General features: G+C 49.4%; 1 protein-coding gene across 3 annotated transcripts in view; it reads left to right on the forward strand.

The window, feature by feature from the left end:
* Nucleotides 1-17,255, forward strand: part of LOC146421848 (ribosome biogenesis protein BOP1-like) — a 57,838-nt gene extending 40,583 nt beyond the window's left edge. The window contains exons 4-17 of one of the 3 annotated variants that reach the window (XM_085046990.1): nt 1,494-1,648; nt 2,668-2,785; nt 2,878-2,979; nt 4,618-4,830; nt 5,517-5,678; nt 6,898-6,978; nt 7,255-7,324; nt 8,655-8,787; nt 9,973-10,153; nt 11,644-11,932; nt 13,543-13,627; nt 15,235-15,352; nt 15,414-15,933; nt 16,776-17,155. In XM_085046990.1, the coding sequence (XP_084903116.1) occupies nt 1,494-1,648; nt 2,668-2,785; nt 2,878-2,979; nt 4,618-4,830; nt 5,517-5,678; nt 6,898-6,978; nt 7,255-7,324; nt 8,655-8,787; nt 9,973-10,153; nt 11,644-11,932; nt 13,543-13,627; nt 15,235-15,352; nt 15,414-15,933; nt 16,776-16,810 (2,262 nt within the window). In that variant the 3' untranslated portion in view covers nt 16,811-17,155. Of the gene's footprint in view, nt 1-1,493; nt 1,649-2,667; nt 2,786-2,877; nt 2,980-4,617; nt 4,831-5,516; nt 5,679-6,897; nt 6,979-7,254; nt 7,325-8,654; nt 8,788-9,972; nt 10,154-11,643; nt 11,933-13,542; nt 13,628-15,234; nt 15,353-15,413; nt 15,934-16,775; nt 17,156-17,200 lie in introns of those variants that run through there. The other 2 variants (XM_085046993.1, XM_085046992.1) reach the window with 2 other exon arrangements.
* Nucleotides 17,256-17,276: the final 21 nt, after the last annotated feature.

Here is a 17,276-nt window from a genome sequence, read left to right on the forward strand (position 1 = left end):
TTCCCCTTTTCCCTTTCTCCCCTTTCCTTTCCTTTCCTTTCCTTTCCTTTCCTTTCCTTTCCTTTCCTTTCCTTTCCTTTCCTTTCCTTTCCTTTCCTTTCCTTTCCTTTCCTTTCCTTTCCTCTTTCCTTCCAAGAATAAATGATCCTTCCTGGTTTTTCCTTGGCTTTCCTTTCCAGCCGGGAGGGAATGATCCTTCCTGACCTTTCCTTGGCTTTCCAGCCGGGAGGAAATGATCCTTCCTGAATGATCCTTTCCTTGCCTTTCCAGCTGCCAATGATCCTTCCTTTCTGTTATTTTGCTGGAATTCTGGATCCCTGAACTCGGGAATGCTGGGATCTGGGATGGGAATGGGAACTCTGGGATTTGGGATGGGAATTCTGCACCTCTCCCATCCCAAAGAACTGGGAATGCTGGGATTCAGGATGGGAATGGGAACTCTGGGATTTGGGATGGGAATTCTGCACCTTTCCCATCCCAGAGAACTGGGAACTCTGGGATTTGGGGTGGGAATTCTGCTCCTCTCCCATCCCAAAGAACTGGGAATGCTGGGATTTGGGGTGGGAATTCTGTGCCTCTCCCATCCCCTTTTCCCTGCCTGTTTCCTGGATATTTTCAGGGAAGGATCCTTTCCTGCCAGGAATGCCCAGAGCCATTCCAAGAAAAACTTCCAGCTGGGAATGAGGGAGGGAGGGAGGGAGGGACAGAGGCTGTGCCAGTGCCGATCCCATTCCTGGATCCATTCCCAACTCCATTCCCAGATCCATTCCCAACTCCATTCCCAGATCCATTCCCAGCTCCATTCTCCATTCCCAATTCTGTTTCTGGATTCATTCCCCATTCCCGAGGGATGAGATCCCAAAAGGATCCTCATCCCAACTCTCATCCCAAGGGCAGAATTCCAGGAAAATCTTCATCCCAAGGGCAGAATTCCAAGAGAATTTTCATCCCAAATCCTCATCCCAAGGACAGAATTCCAGGAAAATCCCCATTCTCAAGGATAGAATTCCCATCCTGAGGGCAGAATTCCAGGAAAATCCTCATCCCAAGGGCAGAATTCCAAGAGAATTTTCATTCCAACTCCCTGAGGGCAGAATTCCAGGAAAATCCTCATCCCAACCCCCTATTCCCAAGGGCAGAATTCCCATAATTCCCATCCCTCCATCCCTCATCCTGAGGACAGAATTCCAGGAAAATTCTCATCCCAAGGGCAGAATTCCCATCCCAAGGATAGAATTCCAAGAGAATTTTCATCCCCACTCCCCAAGGACAGAATTCCAGGAAAATCCTCATCCCAAGGACAGAATTCCAGGAAAATCCCCATTCCCAAGGACAGAATTCCAGGAAAATCCTCATCCCAAGCACAAAATTCCCATCCCTCATCCATCCCAACCCCCTCCCCAGCATTCCCAGCTCCCCCGGAAGCATCTCCGAGGTTTCCCTGGGATTCCCAGGAATTCCCTGACACCGTTCCCGGCGTTTTCCCGTCGCAGGACATCCGGAACACGGTGGGGAACATCCCCATGGAATGGTACCAGGAATTCCCACACGTCGGATACGACCTGGACGGGAAGAAGATCTACAAACCCATCCGGAGCAAGGATGAGCTGGACGAGTTCCTGGAGAAGATGGAAAACCCGGAATACTGGTGAGGAATGCCGGGAGAGAGGCTGGGAAGGGCTTGGAAAACCTGGGATAATGGGAGGTGGAAAACCCATGGAAAATCCTGGGATAATGGGAGGTGGAAAACCCATGGAAAAACCTGGGATAATGGGAGGTGGAAAACCTGTGGAAAAACCTGGGATAATGGGAGGTGGAAAACCTGTGGAAAATCATGGGATAATGGCAGGTGTTCCCATGGAAAACCCGTGGAAAACTCTGGGATATCGGGAGGTGTTCCCATGGAAAATCCATGGAAACTCTGGGATAATGGGAGGCGTTTCCATGGAAAACCCATGGAAAATCCCAGGATAATCCATGGAAAACCCCGGGATAACAGGGGGTTACCCCATGGAAAACCTATGGAAAATCCATGGAAAATCCATGGAAAATCCATGGAAAACTCTGGGATAATGGGAGGTGACCCCATGGAAAACCCCTGGAAAATCCCGAGATAATCCATGGAAAATCCCGGGATAATGGGAGGTGTTGCCATGGAAAATCCATGGAAAACCCATGGAAAAGCCATGGAAAATCCTGGGATAATGAGAGGTGTTGCCGCGGAAAAGCCATGGAAAAGCCATGGAAAATCCTGTTCATCCCAGAATTCCTTTGGTCCATCCCACAATTCCCATCCATCCCACAGTTCCCATCCATCCCAGAATTCCCTTGGGTCCATCCTGCAATTCCTTACGTCCATCCTGGAATTCCCATCCATCCCGGAATTCCCTTGGGTCCATCCCAGAATCCCCATCCATCCCACAATCCTCATCCGTCCCAAATTCCCATCCATCCCAGAATTCCCACAAATCCCATCGGTCATTCCCGCAGGAGAACGGTCCAGGACCGCCTGACTGTCCTGTCCATCCCAAATTCCCATCCATCCCAGAATTCCCACAAATCCCATCGGTCATTCCCGCAGGAGAACGGTCCAGGACCGCCTGACTGTCCTGTCCATCTCCCTGTCCATCCCAGAATTCCCACAAATCCCATTGGTCATTCCCACAGGAGAACAGTCCAGGACCGCCTGACCGGCGCCGACATCACTCTGTCGGACGAGCAGCTGGAGTTGGTCCAGAGGCTCCAGAAAGGACAATTCGGCGACGTCAACTTCGATCCCTACGAGGTGAGGAGGAGTTTTTCCAGGGAATTTGGGGGATCCCGTGGGGTTCCCGCCGGGAATTCTGTGTCCCAGCTCGGCATTCCCTGTTTTCCCAGCCGGCCGTGGATTTCTTCAGCCACGAGGTTCGGATCCATCCGGTGACCAACAGGCCGGCGGACAAGCGGAGCTTCATCCCTTCCCTGGTGGAGAAGGAGAAGGTGGGAATTCCGAGGGGATGGGAGGGTGGGGAGATCCCAGTGGGATTGAGGAGGTGGGAAAATCCCAATGGGATGAGATTGGGAAAGATCCCAATGGGATGAAGAGAATAGGAAAATCCCAGTGGCTTTAGGAGAATCCCAGTGGGTTTAGGAGATGGGAAAGATCCCAATGGGATGAAGAGAATGGGAAAATTCCGATGGGATGAGATTGGAAAGATCCCAATGGGATGAAGAGAACGGGAAAAATCCCAATGGGATGAAGAGAATGGGAAAAATCCTGATGGGATGAGAATGGAAAGATCCCAATGGGATGAGGAGAATGGGAAAATCCCAGTGGGTTTAGGAGAATCCCAGTGGGATGAGGAGAATGGGAAAAATCCCAGTGGTTTAGGAGATTGGGAAAGATCCCAATGGGATGAAGAGAATGGGAAAAATCCCAATGGGATGAGATTGGAAAGATCCCAATGGGATGAAGAGAATGGGAAAATCCCAGTGGGTTTAGGAGAATCCCAGTGGGTTTAGGAGATTGGAAAAATCCCGGTGGGATGAGGAGATGGGAAATATCCTAATGGGATGAGGAGATGGGAAAGATCCCAATGGGTTTTTGAGGAGATTGGAAAAATCCCAGTGGGATTGAGGAGGTGGGAAAAATCCCGATGGGATGAGATGGGAAAGATCCCGATGGGATGAGATGGGAAAGATCCCAATGGGATGAGGAGAATGGGAAAAATCCCGATGGGATGAAGAGAATAGGAAAATCCCAATGGGTTTAGAAGAATCCCAGTGGGTTTGAGGAGGTGGGAAGGATCCCAATGGGATGAGGAGATTGGGAAGATCTTGGTTGGGATGAGGAGGATAGAAAACCTGAGATGGATGGAAAGATCCCAGTGGGATGGAGGGAATGGGAAAATCCCAGTGGGATGAGGAGATTGGGAAGATCCTGATTGGATGAGGAGATTGGAAAGATCCTGATCAGGATAAAGAGGAGGGAAAAGCTGAGGAGGATGGAAAGATCCTGGTGGAACAGAGAGAACGGAAAACTCCTCCAACCCCTCAAATCCCACTTTTCCCACTTCTCCCACTTTTCCCACTATCTCCCAGGTCTCCAAGCTGGTCCATGCCATCAGGATGGACTGGATCCAACCTGGGCTTTCCATCACTTTTCCCACTTTTCCCATTTTTCCCACTTTTCCCATCTCCTGGGTCTCCAAGCTGGTCCACGCCATCAAGATGGGATGGATCCAACCTTGGCTTTCTGTCACTTTTCCCACTTTTCCAGTCACTTTTCCCACTTTTCTCCCAGGTCTCCAAGCTGGTCTATGCCATCAAGATGTGTTTTTCCCATTTTTCCCACATTTCCCGTTCCCCAGGTCTCCAAGCTGGGCCATGCCATCAAGATGGGTTGGATCCACCCTGGGGTTTCCATCACTTTTCCAATCACTTTTCCCACTATTTCCCAGGTCTCCAAGCTGGTCCATGCCATCAAGATTGGATGGATCCACCCTTGGGTTTCCGGTCACTTTTCCCACTTTTTTCCAGTCACTTTTCTCACTATCTCCCAGGTGTCCAAGCTGGTCCATGCCATCAAGATGGGTTTTTCCCACTTTTCCCACTTTTCCCATTTTTCCTGTCCCCCAGGTGTCCAAGCTGGTCCATGCCATCAAGATGGGCTGGATCCAGCCCCGCAAGCCCAAGGCCGACTCGCCCGTGTTCTACGACCTGTGGGCCCACGAGGATCCCAACTCCATCCTGGGGCGCCACAAGATGCACATCCCTGCCCCCAAGCTGCCCCTGCCCGGCCACGCCGAGTCCTACAACCCGCCCCCGGAATTCCTGCTCAGCCCCGAGGAGGTGCGCCGGCAATGCCGGATGGGAATGCCCAGCGGAGGGGTTTGGGGGATCTGCTCGGGTCTGGAGGGGTTGGGAGTTGTTCTGCCAGGGAATTTTGGGGGATCTGGAGGGGTTTGGAGGGGTTGGGAGTTGTTCTGCCAGGGAATTTGGGGGATCCTCTTGAATCAGGATGGGTTTGGAAGGATTTTTCCAGGGAATTTGGGGGATCTGGAGGAGTTTGGAGTTGTTTTTCTGGAGAATTTGGGGGATCCACTTGGATCTGGAGGGGTTTGGAAGAATTTTTCCATGGAATTTGGGGGATCTGGATGGGTTTGGAGTTGTTTTTCTGGAGAATTTGGGGGATCCTCTTGGATCTGGAGGGGTTTGGAAGAATTTTTCCATGGAATTCGGGGGATCCTGTTGGGTCTCGATGAGTTTGGAAGTGTTTTTCCAGGGAATGTGGGGCATCTGCATGAGTTTGGAGTTGTTTTTCCAGAGGGTTTGGGGGATTCCATTGAGTCTGGATGGGTTTGGAAGGATTTTTCCGGGGAATTTGGGGGATCTGGATGGGTTTGGAGTTGTTTTTCCAGGGAATTTGGGGTGTTTCACCTCTTTTCTCATCCCCTTTTCCCATTCCCACCATTCCCATTATTCCCACCATCCCCATTCCCATTCCCATTCCCCCAATATTCCCGGGATTCCGTCAGGAGTCAGCCTGGGAGCAGCAGGAGCCGGCGGAGCGCAAGCTGAACTTCGTCCCGCGGAAATTCCCGAGCCTGCGCGCCGTTCCTGCGTATTCCCGCTTCATCCACGAGAGGTTCGAGCGCTGCCTCGACCTCTACCTGTGCCCCCGGCAGAGGAAGATGAGGGTAACTCCCAAAAATTGGGGGAAATGGGAAAAAATGGGGGAAAAACAGGGAAAAAACGGGGAAAAAATGGGGAAAAAATGGGGAAAAATGGGAAAAAATGGGAAAATATTGGGAAAAAATGGGGAAAAATGGGAAATGCTGCCTCGACCTGTACCTGTGCCCCCGGCAGAGGAAGATGAGGGTAACTCCCAAAAATTGGGGGGAAAATGGGAAAAAATGGGGGAAAAATGGGAAAATATTGGGAAAAAATGGGGAAAAACGGGGAAAAAATGGAAAAATATTGGGGAAAAATGGGGAAAAAATGGGAAAATATTGGGAAAAAATGGGAAAAAATGTGGAAAAAATGGGAAATGCTGCCTCGACCTGTACCTGTGCCCCCGGCAGAGGAAGATGAGGGTAACTCCCAAAAATTGGGGGAAAATGGGGAAAAACGGGGAAAAAATGGGGAAACAATGGGGAAAAAATGGAGAAAAAATGGGGAAAAAATGGGGAAAAACGGGGAAAAACGGGGAAAAAATGGGAAAATATTGGGAAAAAATGGGAAAAAAATGGGGAAAAATGGGAAAAAATGGGGAAAAAATGGGAAATGCTGCCTCGACCTGTACCTGCGCCCCTGGCAGAGGAAGATGAGGGTAACTCCCGAAAATTGGGGGAAATGGGAAAAATGGGGGGAAAATGGGAAAAAATGGGAAAATATTGGGAAAAAATGGGGAAAAATGGGAAATGCTGCCTCGACCTGTACCTGTGCCCCCGGCAGAGGAAGATGAGGGTAACTCCCAAAAATTGGGGAAAAACGGGGAAAAAATAGGGGGAAAATGGGGAAAAATGGGGAAAAATGGGGGAAAATGGGAAAATATTGGGAATTAATGGGGAAAAACTGGGAATAATGGGAAACAATGGGGGAAAATGGGGAAAAATAGGAAAAAACAGGAAAAGAATGGGAAAAAAAGGGAAGAGAATGGGAGAAAATGGAGAAAAAAGGGAAAAAGGGGAAAAAATGGGAAAAAACGGGGAAAAAATGGGGGAAAGGGGAAAAAGGGGAAAAAATGGGGAAAAATGGGAAAAAACAGGAAAAAATTGGAAAAAATGGGGAAAAAATGTTGAAAAATGGGAAAAAAACAGGAAAAAATGGGGAAAGATGGAAAAAAATGGGAAAAAAACAGGAAAAAAGGGGAAAGAACAAGAAAAAACTGCGAAATTTGTCATTTTTCTCCCGCAGGTCAATGTGGATCCCGAGGATCTCATTCCCAAACTTCCCAAGCCGCGGGATTTGCAGCCTTTCCCGACCACGCAGGCACTGGTGAGGGAATTTGGGAATTTTTTGGGGAATTTTGGGAATTTTTCCCCACCTCAGGAAGGGTTGGGATTGCTGGAAAATCAGGATTTGTGGCCTCGGGAAGCAGGGTGGGAATTCAGGCTGAGGATTCCCGGGAAAAACTGGGAGAAGGAGTTGATCCCAGCTGGAATTCCCATGGATCCGGCGGCTCTGAGGGTCTGGGAAAAATTCCTGGAAATCCCTGGGGATTGGGAACTGCTGGGATTTGGGATTTCCCTCCTCATTCCTGTTTTTTCCCAGATTTACCGAGGTCATTCCAGCCTGGTGAGAACCATCAGCATCTCTCCCAGCGGGCAGTGGTTGGTGTCAGGTATGGGATCGGGAATTCCGCGGGATAAACTCATCCTGGATTGGGAATTCCGTGGGATAAACCCCATGGATCTGCTTGGGATTGGGAATTCCGTGGGAGAAACTCATCCTGGATCGGGAATTCCAGGGGATAAACCCCATGGATCCATCCTGGATTGGGAATTCCGTGGGATAAACCCCATGGATCTGCTTGGGATTGGGAATTCCGTGGGATAAACCCCATGGATTGGGAATTCCATGGGAGAAACCCCATGGATCCATCCTGGATTGGGAATTCCATGGGATAAACCCCATGGATCTGCTTGGGATTGGGAATTCCGTGGGATTAAACTCCATGGGTCCATCCTGGATTGGGAAATCTGTGGGATAAACCCCATGGATTGAGAATTCCATGGGATTAAACTCCATGGATCCATCCTGGATTGGGAATTCCATGGGATAAACTCATCCTGGATTGGGAATTCCGTGGGATAAACCCCATGGATCTGCTCAGGATTGGGAATTCCATGGGATTAAACTCCATGGATCCATCCTGGATTGGGAATGGGAATGAGAATGGAAATTGATGGGAATGGGGTGGGAGTGGGAATGGGAATGGGAATGAAAATGGAAATAGAAATGGAAATAAATAGGAAGAATGGGAATATGGATGGAATGGGAATGGGATTGGGAATGGGAATAATGGGAATAATGGGAATAATGGGAATGGAGATGGGAAAAGGGAATGGGGATGATGGGAATGAGAATGAGAAGGGGAATAATGGGAATGGAGATGGATTGGGAATAATGGGAATAATGGGAATGGAGATGGATTGGGATTGGGATTGGGAATGGGAATGGGAAGCAAGATGGGAATAGGGAATGGGAATGAGAATATGGATAGGAATGGGAATGGGAAAAGGGAATGAATGGGAATGGGAATGATCAGAATAATGGGAATAATGGGGAATCATGGGAATAATGGGATGGAGAAAGGGAATGTCAATGGGAATAATGGGAATGGGAATGATGGGAATGGGATGGGAATGGGAACGATGGGAATGATGGGAATGGGATTGATGGGAATGGGATTGGATGGGAATGGGATGGGAATGATGGGAATAATGGAAATGGGATGGGAATGGGAATGATGGGAATGGGATGGGAATGGGATTGGAATGGGAATGGTGGGAATGATGGGAATGATGGGAATGGGAATAATGGGAATGGGATGGGAATGGGATGGAAATGGGATTGATGGGAATGGATAGGAATGGAATGGGAATGGAATGGAAATGGGAATAATGGGAACGATGGGAATAATGGGATCGATGGGATGGGGTTCCCCTCAGGCTCTGACGACGGCACGCTGCGGCTGTGGGAGGTGAGCTCGGCTCGCTGTCTGCGCTGCATCCCCCTTGGCTCTGTGGTCACCAGCGTGGCCTGGAACCCAAACCCCAGCGTGTGCCTGCTGGCCGTGGCCGTGTGAGTGTCCCACAGTTCCCAAATTCCGCTTTTCCCGAATTTCCCAGAGTTCCCAAGCGAGAGTTCCCAAATTCCCCACAATTCCCAAACGAGAGTTCCCAAATTCCCCAATATTCCCAAACAAGAGTTCCCAAATTTTCCCAGAATTCCCAAATGAGAGTTCCAATTTTTCCTAGAGTTCCCAAGCGAGAGTTCCCAAATTTTCTCAGAATTCCCAAGCGAGAATTGCTAAATTTCCTCCCCGGGTGAGAATTCCCTGGCAGAATTCCCAGTTTTCTGAGAATTCCCAAATTTCCTCCTCTGTGTGAGTATTCCCTGGGAGAATTCCCAATTTTCCCAGAATTCCCTGGGGAGAATTCCCAGTTTTCCAAGAATTCCCCTGGCAGAATTCCTGAATTTCCTCCCCTGAGCGAGTATTCCCTGTTGGAATTCCCAAATTTCTGAGAATTCCCAAGCAAGAATTCCCAAATTTCCTCCTCCATGTGAGTATTCCCTGGGGGAATTCCCAAATTTCTTTTGCCCAGGGGAATCCTGAATTCTCTCCCAAAGTTCATTCCGTGCCCAGAGCTTGGAGAATCCCAATTCCAGCCAAATCCATCCCTGTCCTGATCCCACTTTATTCCCACTTTATTCCCACTTTATTCCCTCCACATTCCCACTTTATCGTTCCCACTTTATTCCTTCCTTATTTCCACTTTATTCCAACTTTCTGTCCACTAAATCCCAATCCCATTTTTCCTAGAGATCAGCAGACACTCCCGGGGAGGATTTCCCCATCCCAATCCCATTTTTCCCCAATCCCAACCCCATTTTTCGGGATTTCCTGTTCCCAATCCCATTTTTCCCCAGGGATGATCACACTCTCCTGGGGAGGATTTTTCCCATCCCAATCCCATTTTTCCCCATCTTGATCCCATTTTTCCCAACCCCATTTTTGGGGATTTTCCTGATCCCAATCCCATTTTCCCCATCCCAATCTCATTTTTTCCCATACCAATCCCATATTTCCCGTTCCCAATCCCATTTTTCAGGATTTCCCATTCCCAAATCCCATTATTTCCCCAGGGATGAGCGCGCCCTGCTGCTGAACCCCGGGCTGGGCGATCGGCTGCTGCTCTAATCCCAATCCCAATCCCAATCCCATTTTTTAGCATTTTCCCAATCCCAATCCCATTATTTCCCCAGGGATGAGCGTGCCCTGCTGCTGAACCCCGGCCTGGGCGATCGGCTGCTGCTCTCCAGCACGGATCAGCTGCTGCAGTCCTGGGAAGCTCCGCAGGAGGAGAGAATCCAACCTGTCCGGTGGATCCCGGCGAGCCCCGAGGAGTTCCAGAGCGGGGTCAGGCTGGTCCTGGAGCACGGCAAGGTGGGGATTCCCTGGATTTGGGGTTTCTGGGATTGGGATCATTGGGATCAGGCTGGTCCTGGAGCACGGCAAGGTGGGGATTCCTTGGATTCCTGGGATTTGGGATTCTCAGGATTTGGGGATTTCTGGGATTGGGATTATTGGGATCAGGCTGGTCCTGGAGCACGGCAAGGTGGGGATTCCTGGGCTTTGGGGTTTCTGGCATTTCTGGGATTGGGATTATTGGGATCCGCCTGGTCCTGGAGCATGGCAAGGTGGGGATTGATTCTTGGGATTTGGGCTTTTTGGGATTTCTGGGATCAGGATCTGGCTGGTCCTGGAGCACGGCAAGGTGGGGATTGGATTCCCAGGATTCCTGGGATTTGGGATTTCTGGGATTAGGATTATTGGGATCAGGCTGGTCCTGGAGCACGGCAAGGTGGGGATTCCTGGGATTTGGGATTTCTGGGATCATTGGGATCAGGCTGGTCCTGGAGCACGGCAAGGTGGGGATTGGATTCCCAGCATTCCCGGGATTTGGGATTTCTGGGTTTGGGATTATTTGGATCAGGCTGTTCCTGGAGCATGGCAAGGTGGGGCTGGATTCCCGGGATTTGGGATTCCTGGGATCTAAAGTCCTGGGATTTGGGGATTTCTGGGATTGGGAGAGGCCTTGGAGGTCTTGCAGTTACTGAGGGTGATTACTGAGATCCCAAAGCCATTCCCAATCCATTCCCAACCCCATAATTCCCATAATTCCCATTTTTCCAGCCGGTGACACAGGTGACCTGGCATGGCAAAGGCAACTACTGACATCCCAAATCCATTCCCAATCCCATAATTCCCATTTTTCCTGTTATTCTCATAATTCCGAGCCGGTGACCCAGGTGACATGGCACAGCAAAGGATCCCAAATCCATTCCCAATCCCATAAATCCCATAAATCCCCTAAATCCCATTTTCCCCACATTCCCAGGTGGTGACGCAGGTGACGTGGCACGGCAAGGGTGACTGCTGACATCCCAAATCCATTCCCAATCCCATAAATCCCACAAATCCCAATATTCCCATTATTCCCACGTTCCCAGGCGGTGACGCAGGTGACGTGGCACGGCAAGGGCGACTGCTGACATCCCCAATCCATTCCCAATCCCATAAATCCCTCCCATAAATCCCATAAATCCCAATATTCCCGTTATTCCCGTTATCCCAGGCGGTGATGCAGGTGACGTGGCACGGCAAGGGCGACTACTGACATCCCAAATCCATTCCCAATCCATTCCCAATCCATTCCCAATCCCCTAAATCCCATTTTCCCCGTTATCCCAGGCAGTGACGCAGGTGACGTGGCACGGCAAGGATCCCAAATCCCAATATTCCCATTTTTCCCATAAATCCCCTAATTCCCACGTTCCCAGGCGGTGACGCAGGTGACGTGGCACGGCAAGGATCCCAAATCCATTCCCAATCCATTCCCAATCCCCTAAATCCCATTATTCCCATTATCCCAGGCGGTGACGCAGGTGACGTGGCACGGCAAGGGCGACTACTGGGCGTCGGTGCAGCGCGGTGCCGGCGGCGCGCAGGTGCTGATCCACCAGAGCAGCCGGCGCTGGAGCCAGAACCCCTTCCGGAAGTGCCCCGGCATGGTGCAGTGCGTGCAGTTCCACCCCTGCCGCCCCTACCTGCTGGTGGCCTCGCAGAGATCCGTCAGGATCTACAACCTGCTGCGCCAGGAGCTCTGCAAGAAACTCGACTCCAACTGCCAGTGGATCTCCAGCATGGCCGTGCATCCTGGAGGTGAGGAATGTGGGAAATTCCAAAGGGATTATCTGGGGGAATCCCAAAGGGAATCCCAAAGGGATCTCCAGCATGGCCGTGCATCCCGGAGGTGAGGAATGTGGGAAATTCCAAAGGGATTATCTGGGGGAATCCCAAAGGGATCTCCAGCATGGCCGTGCACCCCAGAGGTGAGAGTTACGGGAATTCTGGGGGAATTCTGTGGGAATTCTGGAGGTGAGGATCCCAAAGGGAATCCCAGATGGAATCCCAAAGGGATCTCCAGCATGGCCGTGCACCCCGGAGGTGAGGATTGTGGGAATTCTGTGGGAATTCTGGAGGTGAGAACCCCAAAGGGATCTCCAGCATGGCCGTGCACCCCGGAGGTGAGGAATCTGGGAAATTCCAAAGGGATTATCTGGGGGAATGTGGGAATTCTGGGAATTACAGATCCCACAGGGATCTCCAGCATGGCCATGCACCCCAGAGGTGAGGATTCCGGGAATTCCAAAGGGATCACATAGGAATTCCAAAGGGAATCTCAAAGGAAATCCCAAAGAAATCACATAGGAATCCCATGGGATAATATGGGGATGTAGGAATTCCGGAGGGGAGGAGAATCCCATGGGAATGTCAAAGGGATCTCCAGCATGGCCGTTCATCCTGGAGGTGAGGATTGCGGGAATTCCAGGGGAATTATCCAGGGGAATTCCACAGAAATCCCAAAGGGAATTCCAAATTCCCTTTGATGTAGAAATTGGATGTAGGAATTCTGGAGGTGAGGAGAATCCCAGGGGAATTCCAAAGGAATCCCACAGGAATCCCAAAGGAAATCCCAAAGGGAATCCCACAGGAATCCCAGATGGAATCTCACAGGAATCCCAAAGGGAATCCCTGATGGAATCCCAAAGGGATCATCTGGGGATGTGGGAATTCTGGACATGAGGAGAATCCCAGGGAAATCCCAAAGGGAATCCCAGATGGAATCCCATGAGAATCCCAAAGGGAATCCCAAAGGAATCCCAAAGGAAATCTAAAGGGAATCCCAAAGGGAATAATTGTCCAGGGATATGGGAATTCCAGAGGTGAGGAGAATCCCATGGGAATCCACAGTGGATCATCCAGGGGATGTAGGAATTCTGGAGGTGAGGAGAATCCCACAGGGAATTCCAAAGGAATCCCAAAGGGAATCCTAAAGGAAATCTAAGAGGAAATCCCAAAGGAAATCTAAAGGAAATCCCAAAGGGAATCCCAAAGGAATCCCAAAGGAAATCAAAAGGGAATCCCAAAGGGAATCCCAGAGGAAATCTAAAGGAAATCCCAAAGAAATCCCAAAGGGAATCCCAAAGGAAATCTAAAGGGAATCCCAAAGGAAATCTAAAGGAAATCTAAAGGGAATCCCAAAGGAAATCCCAAAGGGAATCCCAAAGGAAATCTAAAGGAAATCTAAAGGGAATCCCAAAGGAAATCTAAAGGGAATCCCAAAGGAATCCAAAAGGAAATCTCAAAGGGAATAATTGTCCAAGGATACGGGAATTCCAGAGGTGAGGAGAATCCCATGGGAATCCCCAGTGGATCACCCAGGATGTGGAATTCCCGGTAATAATTCCCATAATTCCCATTTTTCCCAGGGGACAACGTGATCTGCGGGAGCTACGACAGCAAGCTGGCCTGGTTCGACCTGGATTTGTCCACGCGGCCCTACAAGCTGCTGCGGTGAGTGTGGGATTCCCAAAATTCCCAAAATTCCTGGAATTCTGATCCATTGGGACGGGCTGGGAGCGATCCCGGTGTTCCGGAAAATCCTGCTTTGGCCTGGGATTTGTGGGGTGGGAGCCTCGTTATCCCAGATCATCCCAAAATTGTCCTGAATTATCCCAAATTATCCTGAATTATCCTGAATTATCCCAAATTATCCTGAATTATGCCAAATTATCCCAGGTTGTTATCCCAAATTATCCCAGGTTGTTCTCCCAGGTTATCCCAGATTATCCCAAATGATCCTGAATTATCCCAAATTATCCCGGGTTGTTATCCCAATTTCTCCCAGGTTTTTATCCCAAATTATCCCAGGCTGTTATCCCAGATTATCCCAAACTATCCCAAATCATTCCCCATTATCCCAGGTTGTTATCCCAGTGTTTATCCCGTTTTTTTCCCATCTCATTCCCATTTTTCCCAGGCACCATCGCCGCGCTCTCCGCAGCATCACTTTCCCAGGTTGCTATCCTGTTTTTTCCCAGTTTTTTCCCATTTTTTCCTGTTTTTTCCCAGTTTTTCCCACCTCATTCCCATTTTTTCCCAGTTTTTCCCGGCTCATTCCCATTTTTTCCCGGTGTTTATCCCGTTTTTCCCATCTCATTCCCGTTTTCCCCAGGCACCATCACCACGCTCTCCGCAGCGTCGCTTTCCCGGGTTGTTATCCCTTTTTTTCCCGTTTTTCCCATTTTTTCCTGTTTTTTCCCAGTTTTTCCCGGCTCATTCCCATTTTTTCCTGGTGTTTATCCCGTTTTTCCCCAGGCACCATCACCGCACTCTCCACAGCATCGCTTTCCCGGGTTGTTATCCCGTTTTTCCCATTTTTTCCCGTTTTTTCTCATTTTTTCCCAGTGTTTATCCCGTTTTTCCCGCAGGCACCATCGCCGCGCTCTCCGCAGCGTCGCTTTCCCGGGTTGTTATCCCGTTTTTCCCATTTTTTCCCGTTTTTTCCCGTTTTTTCCCGGTGTTTATCCCATTTTTTCCCAGTGTTTATCCTGTTTTTCCCGCAGGCACCATCGCCGCGCTCTCTGCAGCGTCACTTTCCCGGGTTGTTATCCCGTTTTTCCCATTTTTTCCCGGTGTTTATCCCATTTTTCCCAGTGTTTATCCCGTTTTTCCCCGCAGGCACCATCGCCGCGCTCTCCGCAGCGTCACTTTCCCTGGTTGTTATCCCGTTTTTTCCTGTTTTTTCCCATTTTTTCCCAGTGTTTATCCCGTTTTTCCCCTGCAGGCACCATCGCCGCGCTCTCTGCAGCGTCACTTTCCCGGGTTGTTATCCCGTTTTTCCCATTTTTTCCCGGTGTTTATCCCATTTTTCCCAGTGTTTATCCCGTTTTTCCCCGCAGGCACCATCGCCGCGCTCTCCGCAGCGTCACTTTCCCTGGTTGTTATCCCGTTTTTTCCTGTTTTTTCCCATTTTTTCCCAGTGTTTATCCCGTTTTTCCCCGCAGGCACCATCGCCGCGCTCTCCGCAGTGTCACTTTCCCGGGTTGTTATCCCGTTTTTCCCATTTTTTCCCGTTTTTTCCCGTTTTTTCCCGGTGTTTATCCCGTTTTTTCCCGCAGGCACCATCGCCGCGCTCTCCGCAGCGTCGCGTTCCATCGCCGATACCCGCTGTTCGCCTCGGGATCTGACGACGGAACTGTCATCGTCTGCCACGGCATGGTCTACAAGTATGGGATTGTTTTATTTATGGGATCGTTTGTGAGATTATTTATGGGATTATTTATGGGATTATTTATAGGATTATTTATGGGATTATTTATGGGATTTACGGAACTGTCATCGTCTGCCACGGCATGGTCTACAAGTATGGGAATGTTTTATTTATGGGATTGTTTGTGGGATTGTTTATGGGATTGTTTATGGGCTTTATGGGATTTACGGAACTGTCATCGTCTGCCACGGGATGGTCTACAAGTACGGGATTGTCTGTGGGATTTGTGGGATTATTTATGGGATTATTTATGGGATTGTTTATGGGATTATTTATGGGATTTACGGAACTGTCATCGTCTGCCACGGCATGGTCTACAAGTATGGGAATGTTTTATTTATGGGATTGTTTGTGGGATTGTTTATGGGATTGTTTATGGGCTTTATGGGATTTACGGAACTGTCATCGTCTGCCACGGGATGGTCTACAAGTACGGGATTGTCTGTGGGATTTGTGGGATTATTTATGGGATTATTTATGGGATTGTTTATGGGATTATTTATGGGATTTACGGAACTGTCATCGTCTGCCACGGCATGGTCTACAAGTATGGGAATGTTTTATTTATGGGATTGTTTGTGGGATCGTTTATGGGATTATTTATGGGATTATTTAGGGGATTATTTAGGGGATTTATGGGATTTACGGAACTGTCATCGTCTGCCACGGGATGGTCTACAAGTACGGGATTGTTTATGGGATTATTTAGGGGATTTATGGGATTTGTGGGATTATTTATGGCATTTATGGGATTACAGGATTCACGGGATTTGTGGGATTTTCGGGATTTGTGGGATTTACAGGATTCACAGGATTTGTGTGATTTAGGGGAATTATGGGATTTGTGGGATTTATGGGATCCATGGGATCTGCAGGATTTGTGGGATTTATGGGATTTGTGGGATTCACATGATTTATGGGATTTACAGAATTTATGGGATTTATGGGATTCACAGGATTGATGTGGGATTTACGGGATTCACGGGATTTGTGTGATTCATGGGATCCATGGGATTTATGGGATTCAGGGGATTGATGTGGGATTTATGGGATTTACAGGATTCTGGGGATTCCTGGGATTTGTGAGATTCATTGACGGGATTTACGAGATTCATGGGAATGATGGGATTTATGGGATTTACAGGATCTGTGGGATTCCTGGGATTTATGGGATCCACAGCATTTCCAGGATCAGATCCTTTTAGGCCTCCAGGGGGTTGAAGCAGCATTTTCAGTACGATTTGAGCAAATCCCAAAACTACCCAGAATCAAATCCTTCCCGTTGCATTCCTTGGGAGCCACAGCAGCATTTTCGGGTTCCCGGAGCCGTCAGAATTCCGGGAATTCCAGGAAATTCCGGGAAATTCCGACATTTCCCTCTCCCCGCAGCGACCTGCTGCAGAACGCGCTGCTGGTGCCGCTGAAGGTGCTCAAGGGCCACGCGAATTCCCTGGATCTGGGAGTTCTCCAGGTGCTTTTCCATCCCACCCAGCCCTGGATCTTCTCCTCGGGCGCCGACGGAACCATCCGGCTCTACACCTGACCTTCCCGACGGGATTCCCGCGGGAATCGCCGCGAAAATCCACCTGGAGAGGAATTCCTGCGGAAATTCTCGTTGGAAATCCACCTGGAGAGGAATTCCCTCTGGAATTCTCATTGAAAATCTGCCTGGAGAGGAATTGCTGCTGGGATTCTCATTCCCAGAGCTCAATAAAGGGTTTATTTTGGAATTTTCCGTGTCTTGAATTCTCCATTCCCGAATTTCCCCATCCCATTCCCATCTCCTGGATTTCTGGCACCATCCAGCTCTACACCTGACCTTCCCGACGGAATTCCCGCAGAATTCTCATTCCCAGAGCGCAATAAAGGGTTTATTTTGGAATTTTCCGT

This window comes from Lichenostomus cassidix, unplaced genomic scaffold (assembly GCF_008360975.1).
Source record: "Lichenostomus cassidix isolate B80296 unplaced genomic scaffold, HeHo_3.0 HiC_scaffold_772, whole genome shotgun sequence".
Taxonomy (NCBI): Eukaryota; Metazoa; Chordata; class Aves; order Passeriformes; family Meliphagidae; genus Lichenostomus; species Lichenostomus cassidix.